General features: G+C 38.1%; 1 protein-coding gene and 1 pseudogene across 2 annotated transcripts; one reads left to right on the top strand and one right to left on the bottom strand.

The window, feature by feature from the left end:
• Window positions 1-1,289: 1,289 nt before the first annotated feature.
• On the bottom strand, window positions 1,290-9,285 carry LOC113040416 (verrucotoxin subunit beta-like). 2 transcript variants are annotated; one of them, XM_026198766.1, is made up of 7 exons: window positions 9,225-9,285; window positions 7,553-7,711; window positions 6,775-6,861; window positions 4,402-6,117; window positions 4,150-4,191; window positions 2,164-2,267; window positions 1,290-2,055 (listed from the first exon to the last, which is right to left on the bottom strand). In XM_026198766.1, exons 2-7 carry the CDS (start codon window positions 7,686-7,688, stop codon window positions 1,732-1,734), a joined length of 2,409 nt encoding a protein of 802 aa, XP_026054551.1. In that variant the 5' UTR covers window positions 7,689-7,711; window positions 9,225-9,285; the 3' UTR covers window positions 1,290-1,731. The 2 variants fall into 2 exon arrangements, with proteins under 2 accessions (XP_026054551.1, XP_026054553.1); XM_026198768.1 differs by having other exon boundaries at window positions 7,553-7,688; window positions 9,225-9,284.
• A 5,141-nt stretch (window positions 9,286-14,426) lies between these two features.
• On the top strand, window positions 14,427-17,269 carry LOC113040415 (neoverrucotoxin subunit alpha-like; annotated as a pseudogene).
• Window positions 17,270-17,966: the final 697 nt, after the last annotated feature.

The raw sequence follows: 17,966 nt of genomic DNA, 5'->3' as shown, positions 1-17,966 counted from the left end.
ACTGTGTGAACAGACATGGAGAAATGATTGCAGCCGAGCAACAGAGAACAGAAGTGGTTTCCTGAAGCCTATTGCACAAGGCTGCTTGAAAATGAGCTAAATGCCCAATGGACAGTTCCTTTTTCAGACTGCATCCACTGTTGTTGTTTCACTGAAGCTGTGCTGGAAATAGAAATAAATTCTCAAGTACACAAATACAGTTTAGTCTGGAAAGTGAGCATGCTTTTTTTGTTTTTAATAGTTTACATTACCTTTAAACATACAGATATAGGGAATGTGCACATTCATTTTGAACCTATTTTAATGGAAATAACTTTAGCATTGCATTCAGAAATAGTAGTTAGATGTGCTTTACATGTTACATGCATCATGTCAAACCTCATATTGCATGACTTTCTCCCAGTAATGATGTGATGTAAACTACAGTGCCTTTGTATGCCATCTTACTTAGAGATTCAAACTCGCTAAAACAGAGGTAAGAAAAGAGAAAAGCCCTGTTTCACTATTTTATTTACATCATTCCCACCTTCGAATGTCAATTAGGGAAATCTGATCAAATTATTTCATCTGAGGAGTTTTATTTCCTATTGAAAACCTTTTTCCTCACATTATAATAATGCCTATAGGACTTATCAGAACTGAGAACTACCTCACTGCAAGATACTGTATATTTGAATCATGTTACTGCAGATTTATTTATTTTTTATTGTTTACTTATTGTTTGTGCAGGCCTACACCAGTTTTGTGTTTTATTTAATAATGTGCATTTCTATACGGACTTTTACAAGTGTGAGTAATCAGTACATTTCTGTTTGCTTAAACAAAACTGTAACACAGTTCCTAAGTCAGGAAGTAGGAGGTGGGAATAATAAATAATGGGAATAATAATAAATAAAAGTTTCAAAATAAAGTAAACACAAAACATCGCAACAGCCGCTCGCAGACGACTGTTGCACAAAACCAAAACCAAAACACAAAATAAAACCCAGGCCTGGTCCTCTCTCGTCCTTCACTGTCAGTAATATTTAAAATAATATTTAGCATTTTTTCAACATGTTTAATTAAGATAAATGAGGTTGTGTTTCTTGCGTCATCAACCCAGAGCTTAAGACTGATTCAGTTAGATTCTGTGAACCAGTTCAACTGGTTCCTTGCTGTGAAACGGTTCATTTAAGAAGAATTAGACATCATTAGCAGTTTTTTTTGTTTTGTATTGTTTGTTTGTTTTTCGTAGCTAGTGTTTCGCTCCTTTTCTGCAGAACAGACAAGTGGAGTGTGGAGTGAAAAGTGTTGCATACTTGATATTTTATTAACACAATCACCATTTTGGTGAATGACAGACTTGTGTAAGGCCCTTCTTTATTGTCATTGTACATCAAGATGTTTTGCACTTCCACAAGGTACAGAAGAGAAAAATAAATGATAAAAAAACTAAATATAGACATACATGACATTAAAAAAAATAAGATGCTATTCATGGTTTTCCCTTAACCCAAAACACAATCATTTATTGATTTACCTGAAAATTATAACAGTGTGATCGACACTAGAAAACTTGTCAAATATTACTGATACATTCAAATCGGATATTGTCACTCACACACTTTTAGTATAAATTTCTAAAAATATATGTTTCGCTTGTACGATTGCTGTTCAGATGCCATTTTTTTAAATGTTCATTTGTTATTTTTGGATTAGAATTATAAAAAAACACAAATATAAAGCTGCAGTCTAATTGAAATAGAAACCCAGAGCATCAATTTCATGTCCGGCTCTACCTTTCATGCCTTGACAATTTCCTGATCTAACATTAACAAACACAGGCGCACCCAGATTGTTACACTTGACAGACATTTTTGTTATTTCACCACTCGTTTTTTTCACCTTAAATTCCAGACCACAAAACCTGTCATTAGGTCTATTTGGCCACAGTTTTGCAGAAACTATTTTATCCGTTTTGTCAAATTCAAGTTCTTCTTTATATCTTCCTTTATTCTTACCAACTTGAATCATCTGGTCATCCTCGAGAAACAGCTGTATTGTTTGTATTGTCTCCTATGGCAGAAATGCATTTCATGTGAATAACTGAATGATGATAATGTGACTAAATCAGTGATGATAAATTAGTTAAAAAATAAAATAAATAAAAAAACCTTCACCCACCATAGAGTAATATATGATGATCTTCTTAATGGTGTTGTGGTCGTTATAAGTGGACTTAATGGAGAATTCATCACCTCCTCTCCCTCCCACAATCAAAGGTTGTCCTTTTATTAAATTAAGAATTAAGAGAAAACCAAAGAATAAAGCATAATAAAGTTTTCTGGCATTTTTTTAAAGAGCTAAGAGCTGTAAGGTTCACACAGTTTAGTTAACAAGACTGATAACTGCATAACTGACTCCCTTAAATTTGCAGGGCTTACTACAGAATTGCCAGTAAACCAGAGATGTATAAACAGAACTGCACTGTTGGGTTTTCCAGAAGCAGGTTAAGTGACTTACACAGGTGCGTTTACTTAAGAGTAAAAAAAAAAAAAAAAAAAAACATTAATAAATTAAAGCTGCAAGAAGCATTGATAAGACCCACACACACTGGTGCACATTGGGTGGGTGCTGATGGCGCAGTGACCATCACACACCCATGTGAACAACCATTATGACTAAAAATACAGTTTGCATTACATTACAGTATCTAGACAGTTGCCTATGGCTATGACTTTATTAATACAGTTTTATGATTAATTTTATAGTCTCTCAAGCATTCAGAAATAACGCAGAAAGATGTACTTCAATTAAAACAAGGATTCGTTTTTGTAAGGGTTGCGATGTCCACATGTTTATGTTGAAGAAATTATAGAGGCTATCATGTCTATCTTAAAAAGGAGGCCAAAAATGAAAGTCCCGTCATTCAATGGAATGCTAACAGCAGGTGGGGGTCCGCTAGCCAATGGTGGCGCCCAGGGGTGCTTCAATAAAATTTGAAACCCTGCCCCCCTGCATGTATGTCACAGTCATCTGTGGTCCTTCGCAGTATATATTCTGTGACGCCAAAACTGCAGATGATAAAACGTGTGCTGCAGCACAATACAGTGATATTTCTCCAAAATCAGATCGTGGAGACACTTTTATCGTCCACGATCAAAAATAATTCATATCACACACCCCTTCCCTCGGAAGAAATCGCAGACCGATGGCAGACCAGACCGCTAGGGCACTTTAGCGTCGGACCTCAAAGGGGCAGGGGCTCAAACCAATCCCACCCCCCAACCCCCTTGTGCATGTCACTGAGCAGCAATACCCGCGCTGAGCTGACGCGCTCATTACAAATTAAAAAATTGATGCTTCAAGAAGCTTAACGACAGGTTTATGGCAGCTTTTGATATGTTTGCTATAAATAAATGATTATGTTTAAACTTATTTTACTGTCATGTTTTTCTTTATACTGTACATATTTTTAAGAAATAGTTATGGTTAGGTTTAGAGGTAGGAGTGGGATTAAAAAAAAATACATAGCAATATTTACATTTTAAAGTCTGTATTTCATTAAAACTGTATGTTTTGCGCTTGTAAACGTTATGTACTAATACCTACTTATAAACAATTAGACCAGGCTGCCTCAAGACCTGGTACAAAAGTTTGGACCCACTATATTAAGTGGCCTTAACTACTATGTACTTACATTTTAATTAATAATTTAGAACAATGTACTTATTGTGTACATACATGTTTTTACATTGTACTTATATTTAAAAAAACAACATGTAATTACGTCTGTATTTAATTTCTGTAATTACATTTATAATTACACTGTTGACCCATACTTTACACCTTAACCCACCCTTAAACTTACCCATACCTCCAACCCTCTCCCTAACCTTACCCCTATCCCACCTCAATAGCAGCAAAAGTGTTTTACAAAACAATATGAACACAATAAGAACATTGTACTTGTTTTTTTATGTAAGTACTTAAGGCCACCTAATATAAAGTGGGACCAAAAGTTTTATTTCGAGACATTTGTCATGTTTCCACCGTGAAAAGTAACTCATCTCACTCCAACCTTCGGCTGCTAATGCCAAAGAATTTGGCTTGAGCCATTGATATGCAGGCTACTGCAGTTAGAGAGAGAAATTAAGCATGTGTGGATACCTCCGTCTGTGTGTTTATCCGCATTGTTTGGCAGCCACGTCACTACGGGAGAAAGAAAGCATGATTTATGTACATAAAAAAGATGGAAAACATGGAAATATGTTTTACAATATGTATATGTATAAGAAGTGTCCCATTCGTTTACATGGAGAGGGTTGAGGTGATCCAAATGTTTTGGCTTCACCTTTCAGGACGTGCGGGGCACATTTGGTGACAACACTTAATTATTCAATATGTGCATATGACACTTACCGAAAGAGGAAGTGCTGACAGTATCACTGGCTTCACTCACTCCCACTTTATCAACTCTCCTACAGCGGATCCAGTATTGCTGTCCAGACTCCAATCCAGTCAAAGTAAAGTCTTCATCATATGTGTCCATAGAATGCCATGGTTCCTCAGCTTTATTATGTGGTTTAATTGGCTTGTATTCTACTCTGTACTGCACTTTCCCTCTAGATGAAGATTTTGGTAGCTTCAAGGACACAGTTTGGTCCTTGACATTCTTCACTATTGGTGGGGGCGGCTTGGACATGGGCTTGAACTGTTTGTCTGTCAGATCCCCTTTTTCATACAGATAGATAGAGGAGCCTTCAATGGAGGGATTGGCAATTGAAGATATTATGAAATGGATTTTCTTGTTATCTTTATTGGCCTCTGCAAACCTCCTGAATTGAGTCAAGTCTTTTATCATCTTTACTATGACATTGTGATCACTGAACCACTTTCCAGAAGATTCCACTGAAAAATAAGTGTTAAACCCAACTTGCACTCTAAACCTGTCAGAATGCAGGAAGTTTTCCAGGGTTGAAATATATCTGTCTTCATACTCCAGAGATGTCAAGGTGAAGCACACCACTGCATCAATATCTAAGTCAAAGAAGAGGGTCATGAGATTGTCTGAGTCTTCAATTTCGATCCCTTCCAATGTCTCGGTAAGAGAACTCAAGAGTTCAAGTTCAGACTTTGCATCATTTAACCAGTGGTTAAGCATGCTAGCTCTGAATGGGGACCTCCTATGGGTCTCCAGGATGTCTTCCAGATGTTTCTCCTCCATATCTCCTCCTCGAATATCAGGCAAGACCCTGCCAATTTTACTCAGTAGCTTTGTCTTGTAAAAGTTAAATGACTCCTGAAAAGAGTGCAGCCTCTCTTTAATGTCACGGAAAGTATCGACTAGTGTTCTTTTGAGCAGGTCATTGCATTTCTTCTCTGCCTCTCCCAGCTCCTCCATTAAAGATTCAATGTCGGAAATCAGACTTGTGGTGATTTCTCTCTTAATCTGAGCTGCTTTTCTGTCCAATAGATGAAGAGGATAGAGCCAGACTTTTATTGGAACCACATCATCTGGATTGTTCCTCAGCAGAGTGGGGAGATTCTTGTATGTCTTAATGGCCTCCCTGTATGTGGTGGGGTCCTGATCAAGAGAGAAGTCCCCATAAAATGTGCATGTGATCTTCTCAGACATTGTCTTGTTATGATCTTTCATATTTACAGATCCATCTCCAGTAATGGAAAATGAAGGGATGCTCCTGACCATGGCATCCATTTCTCCCTCAATCTCCTGCTTGTTTTCCTCTTCTGAAAACATCCGATCAAACACCATGATGGCCTGAGCGCCGTACAGTACCGCCGTGACCACATGAGTTGCAGTTTGTTGGTCAAACACTTCAGGGTGGGTGATCTTGCCCAGTTGGGACATAGTGAGCTGTTCATATCTTGTGGTTTCACTGTAATACATTGTAACTCTGGACTGTTGTTGTGAGGATTTGGTGTCATGCAGGAACTTTCCAGATCCTCCCACCTCCACGAGCCCCGCCAAGAAACTGGCCTTCAGGGAAGCACTTATATCCAGGAGACTGGACTTAGTAGAAAGGGAATCAGAGCTACTGAACTTCAGATTTGTCTGGACCTGACGATGAGTGGCTACATTTTCCTCCAATGATTTCTTATCCCAGAGAGTAAGACCTGAAACGAAAAATGGATTTAAGAGTTACTGTATGTATGAGGAAGAGATGTAGGGTTGTAAATATGCAGAAAATACGGGACTATTGTAATGCACTTCTAGCTGGTTGTCCTGCATCTTCAATGAACAAGCTACAGGATGTCCAAAATGCAGCACCAGGTCAAGAAAATATGGTCATATTACCCCAATTCTACAGTCACTGGCTACCTATTAAGTTCCATATCAGTTACAAAATATTATTATTATTTAGGCTCTGAATGGTTTAGCTCCTGCATAACTAACAAGTTTTCTACCATGCTACAATCACGCTCCTTAAGGTCACAAAACTCTTGGTAGTACTTGGATAGCAAAGTCCCCTAAAGGAGGTAGAGCTTTCGCACATTTGGCTCCCAAACTCTGGAATGGCCTTTCTGATAATGTCCTGGGTTCAGACACACTCTCTCTGTTTAAATCTAGATTAAAAACACTCTTTGGCCAAATATTCACAAAATGTATCTCGTAACCTCATACCTCTGTTAGATATGAACAAATGCACATTACAATTATTTTGCTTAGAAGGAACAGCAGGTTCACTATTTTTTCTCTGGTAATTGGTGATTTAAAATTTGGTGATTTTTTATTTTTTTTAATTATGATACATTTTTAAATAGATACACTACCTGGAATGAAGGAATCTTTGCGGGAGTCGTAAAGCATACCAAGTGACAGAGGTCTTCCTAGGGCTGCCACTTCCATCGTCTCTGATGCTACGGCCATAATAAAGAAAGATATTCATAACACATTTTTAATGACAATGAATAATGTATAATGGTATAGAGACCCCATTAGGTGCCACTTTACATTAAGTGTCCCTAAATACCTACGGCTGTAATATTTCTGTAACTACACACATGTAACCAGCCTCAGGATTTTTTGTGTACAAATATGTAACAGGGCATTGGTGACAACACTTTGTATGTAAAGTGGGAGGAGTTGGATCTCAAATTGGAGTTGGCGCACCACAGTAATACTAGTGTACTTACATGGTAACTCCTCAGTAAATGTCCACTTGATATAAAGTGTAACATTCTGGACACCAAACACAATTTATATGCACTTAACTTAACTGGCCGCTGCTGTGTAATATCAGAGTCAACACATTTGTACTTACGCATAACATTCAGTGGGTTGTTACATATGTGTAGTTACACGAACATTAGAGCTGTAGATATTTACACTGTGGTTACATACTATGTACACATCAAGTTACTATGTAAGTACACAGGTATTAAGGACTGGGACCACTCAGGATAATAAAATATAGCTGCAAACAAAATGTGTTAAGAGGGAATACAGGATCAAGTTAACAACAATGCAATAAGCACACAAAATATACAGCACACTGTAATATTGCTGATCTCTATACATTCACATTTTGTAACACCATTTGCATCTTACCTGGAGTCAATGTTTTGCTTCGGGACATAATTTGACGAGAAATTCCAGCATTCGCCACAGTTAGGGTTGCCAGCCATAAATATGCACATAAGCAGATGAAGTTTGGCTGCTTCGGGTACATCAAAGGTGGCACCATCTTAAAAATGGCAACAAGAAGACCTGATTGAATGGAAATCACATGAGAAGATGCCTCAGTGTCCTGAATACACTGCCTTTGTGTTGAAAATAGGGATCTGGAGACACCGGTTTTAATCCCACTCAGAGCAGGGATAATAGGTAGGTTTCATATAAAACATAAAAACAATATTAAAACTTACATATGATCAAGCCAGCTGGACTTTAAGAACACACAATCAATCAGCAGTAATAATCACAAAACAAAACAACAACAACAAGTACGATATGCTTCTGCTGCTGTACAAAGCGTACCTGAACATGAACCACCCAGAACAGAAGTGTACAGGTGGAGCTGGGGAAGTTGGAGGGTTCCTGTTTGTGTGCTGCAGATGCTGACCAAGTATTTGAAAGATTATAATATGACTGCAGATTGATTTAAGCCTCTATCAGACTGTGAGAGCATCCATCATGCTATGCACACAAATAAAAGCCTGTCTTTGTTGAATTCTGTCTCCAATAAATGAATTTACCCATTAAACTGTGTAAGTTGTCAGTGTGAATATCATTATTATGTAATAGAAGAATAATGTAGACATATTTGAATTGCAGATGGCAAATATATGCAGATGAAAAAATGAATTGCGAAAGGCAAATATTACATTCTTGATTAAAACCTGCTCAAGAGCTCTCTGGACAACTGACTGTGACAATGACCCTAAGCGCAGCCAAGACAATAGAGGAGTGGCTACAGGAAAATTCTGTGAATATCCTTGAGTGGCCCAGCCAGAGCCCAGACTTGAACCCTAATGAACATCTCTAGGGAGATCTGTGCACCAATGCTCCCCATCCAACCTGATGGAGCTTGAGGGGTCCTGCAAAGTCTACTTGAAACAGTATAGCTCTTGACAACTCTCATTCTTAAAGGGACAAGCAACATTTTCATATTAACACTATGGGCCCTATTTTAACGATCTAAATGCAAAGTGTAAAGCGCACGGCGCAGGTGCACTCAGGGCGTGTCCAAATCCACTTTTGCTATTGTCTTTAAGAGCCAGTTGCGCCCGTGCTATGATGGATTTGCTATTTACACGGCGGAATTTGGCAAGCGCAAAGAGATGAAACGGAGCTGCTCGTGTGCGAGCAAGAAGATTCTAATTCTGATACAGGCGATGACTATCCATTATGACATGTAGGCATTTATGTATAAATATATTTAATTAGCCTACAAAAAAATAATTATGCATTGCACTCCTTTAATTTTTAATATTTGGCATGTTTGTATGCTGCTATGCCTCCCTGTGTTTAATAAGCATCATGGACCTGCCTATAATAACACGCTCTTTAAAATAACAAAGAAAAAATATTGCGCCAGACTTTAGACCAGGTTTGAGTCGGTCTATGGCGCAGTCTATTTTCAGCTCCTTAATAGCAATGCCCCTGAACACACCTCAACAAGCAGTGGTGATTATTATTATTTTTTTATTATAATAAAAACATGCCTATAAATCCCCTGTTGTCACATCTGTTCATTTAAATTGATTTAGTGATGTGTTACCTGGACTCTCTGTGTGTCCTTGGGAAATTCAGAGATGAAATCTTCTGGCTGTGTCTTCAACTGGAGTCTGAAGCTCACTGGGTTTCTGTAGTGACATTTATATGCAGAAGAAATGGACCCTTTGCCCTCATGGACCCATGATGGGGGAAAGGGGGGGGCGGAGGGGTTGATGCACCCTTGGTACCCTTGGTAAAATATAAACTGACTTTTAAACATAGTTTTTTCCCCTTCTTCTTTTAGAATTAAAATTGTATATTGGTTGCTTAAATCTTGGGATCAGAAACAATCCAAAACTACGTGATTCAACTTAGTATTCATCACTGTGTAGAATACTAAAGTGATATCATTTTTGCCTCATTCGGTGATAAGAAGCCACATCAGTTCACATTTGGAAGTTATTTCAATCACTCAAATGATGCTATATCACAGTTTTGGAGTAAAATATGTTGTTATTTTCATAAATTTCATAAATTGCATAAATTGCTGTGCTGAGCTAAAAAAGGCTAGCATTTTAGTCTCTTCGAAATGAAATCACATAAATCTCAGAATTCAAATGGACAAAGTTTGAAGCTCAAAGGCTTTGTGATCTATGTATTTTAATTTGGGCATGTCATTTCAAATAAGGTAATGTATTAGTTGTGTTGTTAAAGCTTTATCTATAATACCGCTGAGTTTGACAGTATTCTCTCCCTTCTGGTTATGTCTTAGGTAGTGTCAAAGAAGCCAGAGTTGTAATTCTTGTATTTGTTCTGTGAAATAGTGTGATTCGTTGGCTAACAAAATAAAGCAAAACACAAAAGAAGCAAAGTAAAGATGTATTTGACTGAACATTTTTTTAAGGTGTGTATCATGATTGCAATTTATTGTTACCATAAATTCATTTGGCTATGAAAACCGTGGTTGGAAAAATCTGATATCATGACAGCCCTCGTGACATCAAACATCAATCTGATGTTTGCCAGGCATTACTGGAACATTCAGTTTGACCGTCTGTTGAGACCAAAATAAAGGGCATACAAACTCTTTAAGTAAACTGTAACAGCTCCTTTCGTTTTTTATGTTGACATTTTAATTCCCGACATACAGTGGATTTACTGAAATGCTCTTTGAAATAGTTTGTTTTGCTGTTAATATGTAGCTCATTTTCTGCTTATTTTTTAATTTGTTATCTATCAGACAACATGCAGGGCTGCATTTTCCAAAATCATCGTGCAGAGTTGATTGGGAAGACCATCACAATCAATTAAGCCAACAACACTTTTGGGAAATGCAGCCCAGAGCAATGACCGTGCATAGATATTTTAAAGGGCACATTGCCAAACCAAGATAATGTGCACAAGATCACTGTGATAAATATATTATGGGCACAGAGTGTAATCTGTATATATAGATAGATAGATAGATAGATAGATAGATAGATAGATAGATAGATAGAAAGATCAAAAGAAATAATAATAATAATAATAATAATAATAATAATAATAATAATAATAATAAATAAAAGGGGGACATTAATGTGAATTACATAATTACAGTTGAAATAAAATCCCATATTTTAATAGACTGTGTGCATTGATGAAAGGCAAATATGCAGAGACAAGGTAATGTGCTAATGTGCTGAAAAGACACTCATGCTTCCACTTGTGGATCATATGCTGTATGATGCTTTGTGATATTGTGGTGCCTCATGCTAATATATATATATTGACATACATTAAAGGGTTCCTCAAATCCGGTCCTGGAGGGCCAGTGTCCTGCAGAGTTTAGCTCCAGCACCAGTCAAACACACTTGATAAAGTTCTTCAGAGATACTAGAGCTCAACTGGACTGGATTTGAGGAACTCCCTATCATGAGATAGTGAACAAAAAACCTAGCCCTAAAATAAGATAAACTGTAAATATGCAAATCTCAAGCACTGAATACTGCAAAATTGTTACAGTAATGTTTTTATATGAGGGAAATTTCCTATTAATTTATATTTATTTATTTTCTTCATGAGGCAGTTGTTTTATCTCTCCATCTGATTCTTCACATAGAATTAGTACTTCCATTGCTGTCAAACCTTGTTTTAGGCCCATCTTAGTGGACGCATCAGTTGCTTTGAACATCACAGTGATAGTTTGATGACAGGTACGATACTCTGCAGACTTGTTCTTTGAAACAGACGACAAGCTCAATATTAATCAGATAATGAGCTAAACAAACTCTAACAAGAGTTTCAGCAAATCAACTATTGATGGATAATGTAAAATGTCCATTTACGAGCTACACCAAGACGTTTTAATGGCTGTCATGGACATAACGTCTCTATGGCCAAAGGTGCACCAAATATTGAAAAATACTGCCGAGTACCAGGGCTGACAAAAGCCATATCCTGTCACACCTGGACTACCTCCTGCTTTAAGAACGAGCTGCCCGAGGGTCACAAGATACCAAAAGGACTTCGAAGAAACACCCTGTTTACAAAAGTGTGTACACGGAGAGTGGGGTCCAAGGTAAAAACCATGGCCTGAACCAACTCAGAGAAAGGGGAAGAGACCTGCATCGCATCACCTTTACCATAAAGGGTTTTAAAAAGGTGCACAAAGACTAGCATGCACATCTACCATGAATATGGACTTGCACAGAGAACTAACATGTATACTTCTTAACATATATATGGATTTAGAAATACCATTGCTAATACCAATAGGGGAAGCTGCAGGATCCCACCACAGAAATGATCACTGTTGGGAACGTTACTTTAAAAAAGTAATTAGTTATAGTTACTCACTACTTGTTCCAAAAAGTAACTGAATTACTCTATAATAAAAGTAACTCGTTACCAGGGAAAGTAACTATTTGCGTTACTGTAAAAAAAAAAAAAAAAAGTTGCTATAAGACAGAATTTGTACTTTTTTTTTTTCAGTTTACACAAGTCAGTTGAAATGAGCAGAACAGACAGGTACATAACTTTCAATATTTATTGCACGTCAACAGACAGCAAGAGTTTTATCCTGCACTTCAAGTATTATCTTTGTAAGAAAAGTGTTTTTGGCCACTAGCTTTGTTGATGCGTGTCACACATTACATGTAAACATTACATGCACGTTCTTGCCTTTGACCACAATGAATTTGAAGTAGTGCTTATATCTTCACCTTGAAAATGCCAACTTTTCATCGGATTGCTCCTGACTCGCCATCTCTGCTGCTGCTGCGAATCTCTGTGTAGCTGTTGCGCGTGTGTGTGTGTGTGTGTGTTTGGCGCCGCTGGCGCAGCCGCGTGTGCCGGCATGTGTTTAAAAACACTGGCTCTGATTGGCTACCATGAAACACATGACTCTGCCTTAGCCAATCATAATCGCTTATCTCGTTATTAACCCACCTCCTCACTCACTGTGTGAGCCAGGGGTGCGTTCGGATTGCATAGTTTATTAAATCAATGCATAGTAACGCACCGCATTTAACGTTCAGTAACGTTAACGCCGTTGTAATGATTGGAAAAGTAATTACTTAGATTACCCCGTTACTGAAAAAAAATAACGTCGTTACCTAACGCTGTTCTTTTAAACGCCGTTATTCCAAACACTGGAAATGACTGACCAAGGAAGCCACAAAAGGGCTTAGCTACTTGGTGTGATCATCTGTGGAATTACAGGAGATGCGCAGTAACTGCTGTTAAATGCTAGGAAGAGAATTATACAACTAGCAACAGTTAAGGAAGACATGGATCATACATTGCCACCATGGCTCCCACGCATGTCTTTTCTGGACCTACAGCAGGTAGTTCTAGGAGGCATAGAAGCCAGGTCCAGCAGGAGACTGTAATGCTGTGAATGGAGGTTCATAACATGATTAGGTGAGGAAACGTTAGATGTAAATATCCTAAGAGGGAGGTTTGCCCTGGTCCGGACGAGAGTGTTGGGAATGCCTCGTCTTGCTTCTGACTCTTTGACTTACACCGCCTTCTAGATCTGCCCGCAGGTGGAGTCCTGACACTAACCTTCTGGACCCGTCTCTAGCCCTTAGACCAGGGATCTCCAACCTTGCTCCTGGAGAGCTACCGTCCTACAGATTTCAGCTCCAACCCCAATGTCACCAAGGTTCACCCACAGATGTCTCTCCGTCCATACATCTGCCTATGGCAGTAGTGGTCTTTTTGGTAGAATGGAGAGCAAGATCTGTAGAGCAGCGCTGCTCAGCCACTTCATTAGAGGAGAGACCCTGACCTTTATCCGGGTCTTTCAGAAGGTCGGCCTGGTATGCAATGAATCCGCAGCCTGACCTGCTGCTGTGTAAGTCTTGCCATTCAGACGAGATGCTATTTGAAGGGGTCTGGATGGCAAGGCAGTGTTAATTTCGTCAATGACGATGAGGACGATAAATATTCGTTAACAATCATTTTTTATGTGACTAAGACGAGACGTTGACGATCTAAAACTAATATCTGATGATAAAAACTATGATGACATTTATGCCACGTCTTTGTTAACATGACAAGACTATAATGAGGACTTTGAGGACTACCGGACATTCAAAATGCGCGTCCCTGTCATTGGATTGCAATCGGATAAAGGGCGTTTGAATATCTAGTCAAGGCATGGTAGCTGCAGTGGATGTACTACCAAAACGCAAACAAATAGATAGAAAAACATTTCTCTGTCATGTATTCCACTATTTATTTATGTGTAAATAAACTTTAGGAAAAGGTTAGATTTTTATACTTCCAATGTTTACAAATGATCACACATTTTATTCTATATGTTACACACATGTAGTGTATTGCACAGAAAGTCTTAGCCAAACACAGCTACACACTGGGTCCATAAGGGTAAAGAGCAGTGTTTTTTGTGTGTGTGTGTGTGTGTGTGTGTGTGTGTGTTTTTTGGTTTGTTTGTTTTGTTCGGAGTATAAATATACAGAAGTCCAGTGAGTTTTAGACTTCAGCTGAAGACTTTACCAGAAGATTTCAGCTCTTAACTTCCCAAAGACACTCATAGGCTATAGGTACAAAAGGGAAAGAAAAAATAAAGTGTAAGTTTAACTGTAAAATATTATAAAAAAGTTTTTATATTAATTTATGAATATTAATCATTTATATAAGGTTATATGTTACATTTTCTGATGTTTAATGAATGTTTATTGCATTATTAAGTATTTTGTGTTACCATGATGGTGTTTTGTGTTGATTGACTGCAACTTCTGTATGTTAGTAATATATACTTAAGCTTGTGGAAAAGCTTCTTGTGAGGATGTTTGATCATTCCTGTGGCTTTCTCTTCTACTACCGGCATTATTATGCTGCTTGGCAGTATACCTTAAAGGTACAAAACCGATTTGAGTAGCAGTGTGCATTGTTGAATTTACTAGTTAAATGTAAAAGTATATTGTTTGTTAATTGTAAAACCAGATTTATACTGTAAACATTATGACAAAATTATGATTCTGTAAAAAATACATTAAATACAGGAATTTTATTTTATTTATTTTTCTTATCTGCAGGGTGGCTTTAGTTAAATTAGGATATTTAAGCAGCTTTTTTATAAATATATAAAAAAGCCTTAAAAATTGCTTGTGTGCATCTTGGAGTAAAACACAACACTGACCTATTTTAAGATGTATCAGTTATTTTCAGCTGAGACAGCTCAAACAGGCATTTTAGTAAGACCCAAGTAGTATTAAAATAGTACACTTTAAAGTATGCTACTATATTAGTAGTTAATTGATATTAGTATAATTACTATATAAAGCGTACTTCAAAATATATTTTTATTTGAACTTAAAAAAAAATGAGGTACACATTTTCTTTTTGTAAATGGATGTTTTTATTATTATTTTTATTATTATTCCAACAGGTCTTCTTGTTATCTTTTCTAAGATGGACGCTCTTTTGATGCACTCGAGGAAGCCGATGTCCATCTACATTTACGTGTTTCTGTGTCTGGCAGCCCTTGCTGTGGTGAACGCAGAGGTATGTGTGCCTTTAGATCAAATGAAAGACTAACCAGATGTATTTCAGGTTTTAAAATATGTATAGAACTTTTTCTTTCTTTCTTTCTTTCTTTCTTTCTATAGTCAGAGACTATGAAAGTAGCAGCCCTTGGAAGACCTCTTTTACCTGGTATGCTGTATGACTGCCTCGACGATTCCTTCATTCCAGGTGCTGCACTTACCTAAAAAAACATTTTCTTCATTACACTTCTCAAATCATGTTGAATCACCACTTATCCGTCATTGTGTGACAATACCATTCAACCGCCACTTTAATAACTGTTCAAGTCACTTCTGATTTCAGGTCTTACTCTGTGGGATAATAAATCGCTGAGTGAAAATTTGGACAGTCATCCACAGCCCCAGACATATCTGAAGTTCAGTAGCTCTGACTCTCTCTCAAGTAAATTCAGTCTCTTGGATTTAACCACCTCCCTGAAGGCCAGTTTCTTGGCGGGGCTCGTGCAGGTGGGAGGATCTGGAAAGTTCCTGCGTGACACCAAATCCTCAAACAACAGTCCAGATCTACAATATTTTACAGTGAAACCACAAGATATGAACAGCTCACTATGTCCCAACTGGGCAATATCACCTACCCTGGGGGGCTTGACCTGAAATCTGCAACTCATGTGGTCACGGCGGTACTGTACGGAGCTCAGGCCATCATGGTGTTCGATCGGATGATTTCAGAAGAGGAAACAAGCATGAGATGGATGGAAAACTAAATGCCATGGTCAAGAAGATCCCTGGTTTTTCCACTGAGGCAAACACCACTTTTAAAATGACTGCTGCTGAAAAGAAAATGGCTGAGAAGATCACTTGCACAATTCACAGCGATGTCCGCCTTCATCAGAATCCCACCACATACATGGAGGCCTTGGATTTGTACAAGGAGCTCCCCGCTCTGCTGAGGAATCCACAGAATGAAGTTCCTATAAAAGTCTGGCTTTATCCACTCCATCTTTTGAACGCAAAAGCAGCATGGGTACAGGGAGAAATCAGTGCAAGTGTGGCTTTCGAAACTGAATGTATAATCGAGGAGCTGGGAAAGGCAGAGAGGACATACAACGACCTGTCAGGGAATGCATTGGTTAACAGTTTCAGTGACATTAAAGACAGACTGCAATTATTTCAGAAATCGTTTAGCATTTACAAGACAATGCTTCTGGAAGCACTCGGCAGGGTCTTGCCTGCTGTCCGAGGAGGAGAGATGAAGGAAAAGTCTCTGGAAGACATCCTGAAGATCCACAGGAGCTCCCCATTCAACGCTGACCCACTTGAGGAGTGGTTAACTACTGCAAGGAATGAACTTCACACCTTGAGTTCTCACACCAAGTCACTGCAAGGGATCCAAATTGAAGATTCGGGCCGTCTCAACAACACCGTTCTTAATCCTGATGTTCCTCAAGTGGTTTGCTTGACTTTCACATCTCTGAAGTATGAAGATCCGTATATATCAGCCCTGAATGAGTATCTGAAAACCGACAGGTTTAAAGATCTAGATGGGAAGCACAGCGTGGTTTCTGTGCGATCTATCAAAAAGTGGTTTAATGATTCTGAACTCAAAAGTAAGATGATATATAACATCAATGTCTTCAGAGGTTTATTAAAGAAGCTTGAAGGACAGAAAGTCCTGTTCATTATTTCTGCCATCTCAGATCCCTCCAATCCAGGCTCCTCCATCTATCTGTATGAACATGGGCAACTGAAAGATAAACAGGCACAGAATGCAAATTGGGGATTGGGAAACTGAACCCGAGTGTACTGTTATAAGGAAGCGGAGATTCAGAAAACTCTGCTCAGTGATTTAAACACAATTATTCAATGTTCTGTTCATTGTTAACGCACCTTGATTTCCTCAGTAAACTTTGGTTTTGTTAATATCATGCTCCAAGGCTGTGAGAAAAAGTAACACAGATAAAGCATTGCCCAGTGTTTTAGATTCTTGCACATCCCATTGCCAGTTCCATGTCAACCACATTTCAACTGTATAAATAGAAATATATTGGAGATGAATGTGTTTGTGTTCACAGAGAAAACATACATGAATTAAACCAATATAACCCTGACATAAGAATTTGTCATTTCCAACTGATTTAGGGCCCTACATTTCAGCCGGGGCCCCAACTTATTTAGGACCCTAGGGTTGGGCTTCAGGCCAATTTTCACGTTATAGAGGACGACATTTTACCTTTTGGGGTACAACAGAGCAATTAATCTTTACGGATTACATAATGAAAGAGTTTTTGATTTTGATTCAAATTATTTCATTTTAAAGCAGCAATTAAAAGCTTTCTGTACATCATTTGAATGCCTGTACCAAATTAGCTCAAAGTAAGATGAACATAATCACAATGGGTTATAATGGGTTAATGGGCATAATCACATTATAGTATTGATAGTACAATAAAATGATTTGTTTATCCGGAGGATGGACAGTGTTAATCGTTAAAGTGACCTTGTCCTGTGAGCAGCAAAAACAGACAACCAAGTGTGAATACATATGGATGTTTAATAAACTACACTACATGCAACATCTGACTAGACACAAACATACACACATTAAACATATATGCCAATGCAAGGTATGGATAGAGAGAGAGAGAGAGAGCACAGTAGAGAAGGGTAGCGCTCCCATGCAAGAGAGTATAGCATAATAGCAGTATTTACTCATCAGCTAATCACAACCTGTTAAGAACCACCAAAGAATCACCTCACCTTAATTAAAAAGGAATCAAAGCATCGAAGCACATTTAAATGGTTAACAAGCG

The sequence above is a fragment of the Carassius auratus genome, chromosome 22 (genome assembly GCF_003368295.1).
Source record: "Carassius auratus strain Wakin chromosome 22, ASM336829v1, whole genome shotgun sequence".
NCBI classification, from domain to species: domain Eukaryota; kingdom Metazoa; phylum Chordata; class Actinopteri; order Cypriniformes; family Cyprinidae; genus Carassius; species Carassius auratus.
Note: the sequence above shows the minus strand (reverse complement) of the source record. Positions and strands in the feature narration are given on the sequence as shown.

Bases quoted from the DNA above. Each gene is read 5' to 3' on its own strand.
- LOC113040416 (XM_026198766.1), bottom strand. From the start codon at position 7,688: ATGGTGCCACCTTTGATGTACCCGAAGCAGCCAAACTTCATCTGCTTA. The intron at 4,192-4,401 runs GTAAGTGTCATA...TTTCTCCCGTAG, and splicing joins TGTCAGCACTTCCTCTTTCG to TGACGTGGCTGCCAAACAAT. The intron at 2,056-2,163 runs GTGGGTGAAGGT...TTTCTGCCATAG, and splicing joins TCATCATATATTACTCTATG to GAGACAATACAAACAATACA.